General features: G+C 47.1%; 1 protein-coding gene across 1 annotated transcript; it reads left to right on the top strand.

Annotated features, from left to right (window-relative positions):
• Window positions 1-773: 773 nt before the first annotated feature.
• On the top strand, window positions 774-10,811 carry LOC106695864 (myelin regulatory factor-like protein). The gene is made up of 3 exons (XM_014450808.2): window positions 774-870; window positions 2,071-2,180; window positions 10,736-10,811. Exons 1-3 carry the CDS (start codon window positions 798-800, stop codon window positions 10,778-10,780), a joined length of 228 nt encoding a protein of 75 aa, XP_014306294.1. The 5' UTR covers window positions 774-797; the 3' UTR covers window positions 10,781-10,811.
• Window positions 10,812-11,216: the final 405 nt, after the last annotated feature.

Genomic DNA, 11,216 nt, shown 5'->3' with positions numbered 1-11,216 from the left:
TTAAACACATTTAGCTGTAGGAAAAATGATCTCCATTGTCTTCATTTTGCTGGGACCCAGAGCAATTTTTTTGAGGAGTTTGCAGTTACTGTTGGGAATGCCTTTAACAACCTGCAAGAGCAGTGAGCTCAGAAAACACCGGCACTGACAGGCAGGTCTGGGGAGGAGCCATCTCCATGAGGGAAGTCTGGGTCAGGAGGGTCCAGCTGGTGGGCAACCTGGATTTGCAATCTGCCCCCTGAAGAAAGTTTCTCCAGCAAAATGGTCAAAAGCAAACGATAGGGTATATATTCATACCTCAAAGTTTGTTACTTGAACTAAACATTGCATTTTCAATTTATAAATACAAGGTTGGCCTGTATTTGTTTGGTATTTATGCTGCGTGTTCATTTGGAAATGGTACTTCTCAATCCTTCAGCAATTGTTTCTCTCCAAAGTGAGCAACCTCATTCTCAGGAAGAGGGTTTGCCTCTCAGAGGGAAGAAGGCAGGAGCAGTGAATGAGGGAGCTTTTGTCCTAGAATTTAGACATACTAGTAAAACTGGTTCAGTTTACAAATCAGTGAACAGAAGTCACTAACATGGAAGCTGAAACTTTGGCTTCTCTAAGGAGAAAAATATAAATTTCTCTTAAAATAATTTGAGCAACAGGATAAAACAATCAAATTTTCAACATGCCTAATCTCTCTGGGTCACTCTGGGCATTGATTTGAACAGCAAATATCTAAGTGGGTGAAATCTGCTCTTCTTTAATTCAATTAGGTTGACACAAATGAACAGCTGAGAAGAATAGCCCAAATGAGGATTGTTGAATATGACTACAAACCTGAGTTTGCATCTGCAATGGGAATAAACACTGCCCATCAAACAGGTACACACACAAGTTCCCTTTTTAATTTTGTATTGTCTCCTATGAAAATTTTAATTCCAAATTATTTTTTAAATATATTTCTATTGATTTCAGAGAGATAGAAACTTCAATGATGTGAATCATTGATTGGCTGCCTCCTGCACGCCCCCTACTGGGGATCTAGCCCATAACTAGGACATGTGCCCTGACCAGGAATCAATCCGTGACCTCCTGGCTCATAGGTTGATACTCAACCACTTAGGCACACTGGCCAGGCTTAATTCCAAATTCTTTAACTGGAGGTTGTGTGCTACGGCATTTGAAAATACAGTGGGGCCTTGACTTACGAGTTTAATTCGTTCTGAGACCGAGCTCATTAAGGAGCTCGTTAAGGACTCGTTAACTCAAATAACTCTATCAACTCAATGCAAAAAATCAGCCGAGAGACAGCTGGTATCTCAAAAAACTCGTTAGTCGGGACACTCATAAGTCAAGGCCCCACTGTATCCTATTGGTCTAATTCTTCCTCTGTGAAACCCGTAATCACTAGAACAGGAAAGCTTAAAGAAATTCCTGTTGTCTTTATTCAATACCCATCTCATTCCTGAACCCCAAGGTACTGGGGGAGTATTTTCAATATACTGTTTCTTTTCACTGGCATCCTCTCACTCATGTGATGAGGGTTGAGGGGGCAGATGGCAGCTCAAACTGTTTGAGGGCAATCCTGGGATGGAGAGAGAAAATGGCATAGTAGACAGGTCTAGGTTAGAGAAGGGCCAAAGTGGTGTTTATATTCCAATCTAGAATCCTAAAGAACAGATTAGGAGGCAAGTCCTTCTGCAGGAAAAGAAAACAAACTAACAAAACAAACAACCCCCTCCCCAAAACAAAACAAAAAACAAGATAATATCCCACCCTTGCTTCTATGTGAAGAAATTTTAAGGTATTTACTCACCCCTTCCAACATTTGGCATCGAGTCTCAAGGAAAAGTAAAGAAAAGGCACTCCCACTTAATCCTATAGTGATGCATGGCCCAAAATTCCTTCTTTGCTTCAAATGTTTGTAGATCAAAGCAAAAGCTGAGAAGGGATAAGCATCTATTTGCCAAGACTTCCCCTGTGGCCTGTGGCTGTCGGTGTTCCTTTCTGATGTAGGCCTGGGAGGATTTTCTCCAGAAAGGTCTTTCCCTGACTCAACCTGTTGGAGTGTTTTGTGTCTAGGAATGATTGCCCAGGAGGTGCAAGAGGTCCTGCCCAGAGCCGTGAGAGAGGTTGGTGATGTCACCTGTGAAAACGGAGAGACGCTGGAGAACTTCCTCATGCTCGACAAGGTAAGCACAGAATAGATACCTGCCTCTAGAGCTATAACCTGAGGGAACCCTCTTCTGTGACATCACAGTGCGCGAAACATCTACTCAGGAAACAGGAGAGTAGGAAGAATTCTTCCCCCACCTGGGGAGTAAGTTGGTGTCAATTATCCCACACCAGTCATAGGCACCCCAACCAAGTCCCAGAGGCAAAAAGAAAAAGGAATATAACCGGCCCTGAGAAAATCCACTTAAAACAAGGCCTGAAATCACAAGAAATAGTGACACTTGGATTAGACTTTGTCTTGAAAAATGGAACTAAAACTCACGAAAGTCACTTATCTCACATAGCATTGAAGTTATCATTAAAACAATGTGCTCCTCCTTCGAGTGGCGGGAGTGTTAAGTGTTGATTTTTTTTTAGCACAGTTTTTCAACAAAATTGTATGTGTTTGACTTCCCGGCACAGTCATAAAGTGGGTCATTTTTACAAAGATGTTCATGAGCCTCCTCATTTTCTCCAGGAGCCTGTCTTCATTCCCAGATATTCACAGCGTTATCTTTTGAGGGAATGTGACCATGCTTGTGGATTCACTCCTCTTCCCTTGTTCAGGGGTCCAGGGCTGCCTTTCCCCTGGCTGATCACGTCTGTTAATTCTGTGCAATCCCGCATCTTCTACAAACTTTGCCAATTCACTCGGCTGCTGGTTAGCTTTATGTTGCATTATTATCTTTGACTAGAGGCCTGGTGCACAAAAATTTGTGCACTCGGGGCGGGGTGGTCCCCCAGCCCGGCCTGTGCCCTCTCGCAGTCTGGGACCCCTCGGAAGATAACGACCTGCTGGCTTAGGCCTGCTCCCGGGTGGCAGAGGGCAGGCCAAATCCCTAAGTGCAGCCCCTGGTCAGGCTCAGAGCAGGGCCGATTGGGGAGTTGGGGCGCTGCCCCGTCATGCACAGAGCAGGGCGGATCGGGAGGTTGCGATGCCACCCTCAGTCACGCTCAGGGTAGGGCCGATTGGGGGGTTGGGGCACCGCCCCCTGTCACACTCAAGGCAGGGTCGATGGGGAGGTTGTGGCGCCACCCCCTGTCATGCACAGAGCAGGGCCGATCAGGGGGTTGGGGCGCTGCCCCCTGTCACTCACAGAGCAGGGCCAATCAGGGGGTTGGGGTGCTGCCCCCTGTCACAGAGCAGGGCCGATCAGGGGGTTGGGGCGCTGCCCCCTGTCACACACAGAGCAGGGCCTATAAGGGGGTTGGGGCATTGCCCCCTGTCACTCACAGAGCAGGGCCCATCAGGGGGGTTGGGGTTCCGTACCCTGTCACACACACAGCAGGGCCGATCAGGGGGTTGAGGAGCTCCCCCCTGTCACTCACAGAGTAGGGCCGATAGGGGAGTTGGGGCACCGCCCCCTGTCACACACAGAGCAGGGCCCATCAGGAGGTTGGGGCACCGCCACTGTCACACTCAGGGCAAGGCCAATGGGGAGGTTATGGCTCTACCCTGTCACACACAGAGCAGGGCCCGTGGGGGGGGGTGGAGTCCTGCACCCTGTCAAACACAGAGCCGCAGGGCAATCAGGGGATTGGGGAGCTCTCCCCTATCAGGCACAGAGCAGGGCTGATCAGGGGGTTGGGGCACCTTCTCCTGTCAGGAACAGAGCAGGGCGGATAGGGAGGTTGTGGCCCCGCCTCCCTGTCACACACAGAGCCGCAGGGCGATCAGGGGATTGGGGAGCTTTCCCCTATCAGGCACAGAGCAGGGCTGATCAGGGGGTTGGGGCGCCTTCCCCTGTCAGGAACAGAGCAGGGCGGATAGAGAGGTTGTGGCCCCGCCCCCTGTCACACACAGAGCTGCAGGGCGATCAGGGGGGTTTGGGCACTGCCCCCTGTCACGCTGATCCCGGTGCCCGGGAGCCTCGCTGCTCCGCTGATCCCGGTGCTGGGAGGCATATTACCCTGTTACTATATAGCATAGAGGCCTGGTGCACTGGTGGGGGCTGGCTGGTTTGCCCTGAAGGGTGTCCTGGATCAGGGTGGGGGTCCCCACTGGGGTGCCTGGCCAGGCTGGCTGAGGGGCTGAGGGCTGTTTTCCGGCTGGCAGGTGACTAAAAGCTCCCAACTGCTCCTTGTTTTCTTTTATTTTTTTATTCTGGGCCAGCTTTAGCTCTGAGGCCTCGCTGCTGAAAACATCGATACAATGTTGCGGTCCGGGGCTGACTGACAGCCGGTTTAGCTTCTTATTTGCAACATAGTACATAGTTGCTTAGAGTTGCAGCTCAGAGGCTGGCAAGTTAGGCGGGGAACGTTGGAGTCTGCAGTCCCTGGAGCAAGCAAGCCTCGTGTTCGCTTCCAGCTGCCTGGCTGACAGTTAATTTGCATAAGGATATGCTGATTAGCCAATGGGAAGGGTAGCGGTCGTACGCTAATTACCATGTTTCTCTTTTATTAGTGTAGATGCTGGGAGGGGAGACTGATTGACAGGGGGATTTTATAGTCATTGGGAGAGATGTTTGAGCAAGACAATTTCAAAGTACAGAAGAGTCAGTGGGGGATCTGACCAGATTCTGATTCAGCACGAATGGGGTGTGACCCGAGGTCCTTCTCACTGGCCTCCAGGTGATGGCACTTGCCCCAGCCCTGCTGGTCAGCAGGCCGCATTGGAGTAGCAAGCTAGAAGGTGCATTTTCATGGTAGGCCCTTCCATAGTCTTCTGTCTGCAAGTTCTCAGACAGCAAATACTTAGATAATGGGATCTGGATGGCCTGCTCAACCTGGGCTGCGAGGGCTGAGTGGCAGAAGCTGGTTTCCTCCCTCCTGCTTCCCAGGATCACGTCTTCAATAAAATAAAAATTTTTTTGTCTCTCTCAAACCTGGACTATCACTTCACTTGAGAGGTGTATCATGAGAAATTTATTTCTGTAAAGTACTGAAGTTTTCAAATAACTTACTTAAATCTTTTATATTTACTTAAAATATAAACTAGATCCGCTAGTATTCATATAATAAAGTCACCTCACTCTTACATCTTCATAAGCTTCCTGGGCTGAGAGAAGAGAGTAGGCGCAGCTGCCAGTCTCAGGATACAGCCTTGGGAGTGTGCCACCAGGCCGCCAAGGTGGGCTCTTGGGGTTACTTGTCAGGTAATAGCTATATCAGTCTGGCTGTGACCCTCCCCTACAACATGCAGCAAAGAGATTTCTGTGTTTTCAATGTAGGTAATGTCTGCCCGGGGCCTTATGACTCTCATTGTTCAGTAAAATAATTAGTTCTCCACCTGGCCCCGTATCTTCCCATTCCCAGTAGGGTTGAATGGGGACAGTTGGGAATATTAGCAACAGGAGTTCCAAGGGCCATTCTTCACTTCCCCCAGGAGAGGCTACAACCCAAGTTCATTCCTAAGAAGGCAAGTGCAGACCCTGGGAAAGTAGGGGGAGGCATTCTTGTTCCAGACAGCCGGGCTCATTTGTCACCTGAAGAGCAAACCACGCCCAGGCAGAAACAAGTTGGGGATATGTGTCTCTGTCCTAAAGACTCATCAGCTGTATCTCAGCACCAAGACCTCCCCTGGCCACCTTATCTGAAGTCTCCACCTCACTTGGGTTCACTTTGTGAGACTCAGGGCCACTGTGAGGGTGTGTCATGTCCTTTTAGTAATTAGAAAAAGGTACTCCCTCTGGCTGCTGGTGGGTATATGAGTGTTTACATTTTCTTAAAATTTTCTGTATGCTGGATAATCTATGTATATAAAAGCCTAAGTGACCATTCGACTGTTTGACCGATAGCTATGATGCACACTGACCACTAAGGGGGCAGATGCTCAATGCATAGGCATGGAAACATGGAACAGACTAATGAATCTCAGAGGGAGTGGGGGCGGGAGGAGGACGGGAAGAGATTAATCAAAGATCTTACACGCATACTAGAGGCCCTCAGCCTGGCCTGCGGGGATCAGGCCAAAACCAACAGTCCTACATCCCCCGAGGGGTCCCGGATTGCGAGAGGGTGCAGGCCAGGCCGAGGGACCCCACCAGTGAACGAATCCGTGCACCGGGCCTCTAGTTTTTATAATAAATGTTGGGAAAAGAAGTCATTGTTCAGACACTTAAAACTGCAATTTAAATATGGTGTCAGCAGGTGGTGGCAATGCTTTGTCAATCAGATAGGCCTGTGGACTAGGACCTGGAATTTCACAAAATAGCTGAATTTATTTATTTTTTATTTTTTTTTTCAAACATACTTTTATTGATTCTCCACAGAGAGGAAGGGAGAGAGACAGAGAGCCAGAAACATCGATGAGAGAGAAACATCGATCAGCTGCCTCCTGCACATCCCCCACTGGGGATGTGCCCGCAACCAAGGCACATGCCCCCGACCGGAATCGAACCCGGGACCCTTCCATCCGCAGGCCGACGCTCCATCCGCTGAGCCAAACCGGTTTCGGCAAAATAGCTGAATTTATGCCAAAGTTTTCAAAGAGAATATTTTCGAGTAATCTTTAAAGAAGTAAAGTCTTTAAGTATAATTCAGTTCCTTTCTGATCAATGCTAACTTCACTTGATCTGTGAAGCCTGACACCTAGGTCAGCGTCACTTCCTCCCAGTGAGTAGACATAGCTTGCTTGGACTTCACCTGCAAAGCACTGGACTCTGACTTGGCTGTTCAGTGCACCACTGCACCTTCCAGCTACTCACACTGAGCAGAGAGCCAAAGAGTAAAGAAACTTTCTACAAGAGTGGTGTCTCTCAAGGTGCAAAATCCCCTTCATTCTTCCCCCAGAGGATTTGTCTTTATTGTTGAAGCTAGAGCGAACATACCAGAGTCCTCATTTTACTGCTCTTTTACTTTATTGCGTTCCCCAGCCCACCCCTTATCCTCATCTCCTCTTTCACTCAACCCTCCACAGCAATGGAGCCACTCTAATGGGCTTCATATATACCCTTAGATGTCTGGGCTTTCTGGAATATGATTCAAATGTCTTTGAATTATGAACTTCTGCTCATAGTCGGATGCATGGAATTCCTTGGCTTGTGTCTTTTCCTTCTCCTTCTCAAGTGTGGATCCCTTGACCACAACTATGCAGCTATGAGTGTTCTCTGGGTGGGAGGTTTTCTATGGAAAACGTGCCATAGAGTTGGTCAGTTCTAACTCGTAACAGCAGCGCACGAGGCTTACTGTTTCTCTATATACTCAACACCTGACATTACCAGACTTTCTAAATTTTGCAATCTGATTGGGGTAAAGTGATATTGTACTTTTAAAATTTGCCTTTCTCTGACAAGTAATAAGGCTGTGCATTTCTTTCTTATATTAGCTACTGAGATTTCTCCTGTGAATTGTTGGGCCCAGTTTTATATTCAGTTGCCAGTCTTTCTCAGGATGAGACTATAACTTTCCACTTGAGTCCACTTTATTCCTTCCCAGGGCTCTCAAAAATAAAACTAATGGGCCAAAGCTGTAGCAATGCCTTAAGACAGGGACAATTATCTCCTATTTCAGTGCCTTGTTGGCTTCCTTCCTAGTGCTAATTACAACTTAAAACGATATTATTTACTTGTGGTTTACTTGTTGTTGGCCAGTTTTCCCCACTAGAAAATGTGCTCTATGAGACCCTTTCTGCCTTATCTAATAGTTTTATCTAATAGTGCACCTAGAAAAATGGTCAGACACCATAGCCGCTTGATAAAGAACTATTGATTCTGTCCATTAATTGAATATTAAGCGACATGTGCCAGGTATTTAGTTGGCCCTGGGGAGTCACAAGACACAGTGATTGCTGTCAAAAGGAGCTCACACCTCACCCAGGGAAGACAAGAAATCAAAGAATTGCAACAAACTGTGACATGTGCTAGTTCAACCGGAAACTTGTCTCAGTGGAAGGACTCAAGCACTTCCACAGAAAAGTCCACCCAAACAGAGATAAATAAAGCCAGGATTCTACAGCACACATAAGGCGACCATGAAACATCATTATAAACAGTTTTATAAAGCTGTGCTCTCCCCATGTAAAGCAGAGGTCAAAACACAAACCCAGGGAAATGAACCCAGGAATATGCAAACCGCTCCTCCGGGGGCCTGGTAGACATTCAGCTGGAGGGCTGAGCTTCCACACCGTCTCAGCAGCCTGCTTTTCTGGTTTGGAGATTCTGTTTTCTTAAGTCCATGTCAGGGCCTGGAGAACTACCCACAAAACAAACTCCTGGACAAAGATCTAAAGCCGAGTTTATCCAAAGCCCAAACAATTGTCAGACACACCCATTGGCTGCAGACAGTGTTTCTCCCTTTGGCAATCATTTTCATAATGCTCAATTACAGGCTGTTTTATTCCCATGATCTGATTATAAAATGTCAGTCCATGCAACATCAGATGCCGCAAGGAGAGATTTTCAAGTCTGTGACTCTCACTGGGAAAGAAATAAGAGCCTATTTCAACTTCTCCCAGCGTTCTTTGCCACCAGGCTTAGGCACCCCTTCTCAGTGTCATTGACCGAGGGAGGACAAGCTGTAGTTCCTGAAGACAGGAGATCGATTGCACTGCCTGGCTGCTCCCCAGGGCTGTGGGCTCACTTACTCTCAGACCTACACGTGACCTGGGAGCTTGCAGTTGTGGTCTGCAGGGTCCCAGGGCTTCCTAGCGAGTGAGGGGGACTGAAGGGGCATCCATCCATCTCTCTCCTGAGCCGGTCTCCTCCCAAAGGGGAAAGGACCTAACCAGAGTGGAAACCAGTTTGCTGAGTACAAATGAACCACTATCCCACTGCCCTGGGAACTTTCAACACTAGTGTTTCTTTGCTTAATTCACCTGCCTTGTCATGGGCGTTTCCTAACACGGGGATTTGGACCTTTGTCTCCTTATTTTCTGAGAGAAACCTTGGATAAAAAAAAACAAATAAACTGGAAGTTGGTCACTCTCTTCAGTCTCATTAGAGAACAATGCTACGGCCTCTCAATGCCTCACAGCGTGAACTGCCCTTGTAAGAATACACAGTGGGGCCTTGACTTACGAGTGTCCTGATTAAACGAGTTTTTTGAGATACCAGCTGTCTCTCGGCTGATTTTTTGCATTGAGTTGACAGAGTAATTTGAGTTAACGAGCTCCTTAACGAGCTCGGTCTCGGAACGAATTAAACTCGTAAGTCAAGGCCCCACTGTATTCATTTATTTAGTCAGCAAATATATACTGAGTTCCTGTCTGTGCTGGAGCATCGGCAGTGGACACGACGTGGGGCCCAGTCGCTGTGTGTTTGTAGCAAAGGCAAATCTGACACTGAGTGTAAGGCCGGTGGGAGGAGGAGGGGGAGGGCGGGAGGTTCAGGCGAAGGGAGAAGCCTGTGTGGGTTCCAGAGACGAGACAGACCAGAACATGTTCTGTGAAGGGCAAAGGGTTCAGTATGACGGGAGCCCAGAGTGAGAAGGTGGCGATGGTGAGAGACGAAGCTTCCATGAGGGGCCCGCTCTAAGCTAGGGAACAGCTCTCATTTCACAAAGGCCTCCCTGTTGTTGGCCTGGGCACGTGTCCTTTTCACACTGCCCTGCGTGTCCTTTCGGAAAACGTGCGCACGCTGTGCCTATGTACCCTCACCCCAAAGCCAGTCGCAACCAGTGGGTAGAAGGTTCTTGTGCAATCGATTTGAAGCAGTTGCCACTTCCCCCGCAAAGTCTCATGAGCAGTGTTGGTGGCAAGCCAGTTTCATCGTTTTTGCATCACAGCTGGAAAGTTACATTTCTGCTGAGGTCGTGGGTCCCGTTTAAAATGGTCAGTAATGCCCTGGCCGGTGTGGCTCAGTTGGTTGAGTGTCCTCCTATGCTCCGAAAGGTTGCCAGTCTAATTCCCGGTTCAGGGCACATGCCCGAATTTTGGATTTTGGGCTTGATCCCTGCTAGGGGGCGTGCAGGAGGCAGCCAATCAATGATTCTCTTTCATCATTGATGTTTCTATCTCTCCCTTTCCATTTCTCTCTCTCTAAAAATCAATTTAAAAAATCTTAAAAAAAGAAAATTGTCAATAATAAGGGGACAGAGTTGATTAATTAAATTAGGTTCAATTAGAAAATAGTTTTTAACCAATAATGGGCATCAGTTGGGAAAGCTTTTCAAAATGTCTCAGCCATATGCCCATCTCATGAATACAAACAAGCCTCTATGCGGCACCTGGGTGTGTGTATTTAGAAAGAGTCCCTCAGGCATCTGGGTGCACATGGTGGTTAAAATGAACTCACAAAGATCATTCACTTGCATGGAAAAGGACATTTTCAGAAAATAAGTTATTTTTTGAGCATATTTATACAGCAGTGGGGAAAATAGGTTTACAGTTTTCATACAAACAAGTAATAAATAATTATATAAGAATAAACTGTTTCACATACTTACAACTATAAATCTACTTTTGCCCACTCTGTCTTGGCTCCACCATGACGACAGAGGACAGAAGTCAGAGCATTTTAGTAAGAGTCAGTCCCCAGAACACGTCCTAGAAAATTAGTTTTGGTAATTTTCCACTGGATCCATAATGTTAGAGCCTTCATTATAATTAGGGAGGGCCGAGTAAATTCCCTCTCCACTTTTATTTCCTCCTAAATAGGAAAGAAAGAACATGAATTATTTCTGGCCTACTGGATCCACTTAGTGCCAGCAAATTTGAGTTGGAGGAATCAGAGCTGGCTTGTTATCATTAGTGACAAGTAACTGGACAAGGCAGCCGTTGCTCTTACCATGTGCGGCAGCATTGAAAGTCCTGGGGAGACGCTGCAGGACCATCATGCCGTGGTTTAGAGGGGACGTTAGCATCCTGCTCCATGATCTGCTTTGGTTGGGCTAAATCGCAATTGAATGTATCAAGGAAACATTTTTTAAAAAAGAAGAAACAAGTTGCCAGTAAAAATAAAAATATACAGGGTGTCCCCAACAATGTATGCAGACTTTAACAGCTGATAACTCAATTTCAAAAATGAAATATATTTTAATAAACCCTGTCTATAAATATTCAAAGTGTGTGTATACATTTTGGGGGGGACACATTATATATGTGGTATGGTAGTGCCAGTGGGGACGTAGAGAAGTTG

Source organism: Myotis lucifugus, unplaced genomic scaffold, assembly GCF_000147115.1.
Source record: "Myotis lucifugus unplaced genomic scaffold, Myoluc2.0 scaffold_3896, whole genome shotgun sequence".
NCBI lineage: Eukaryota > Metazoa > Chordata > Mammalia > Chiroptera > Vespertilionidae > Myotis > Myotis lucifugus.
Note: the sequence above shows the minus strand (reverse complement) of the source record. Positions and strands in the feature narration are given on the sequence as shown.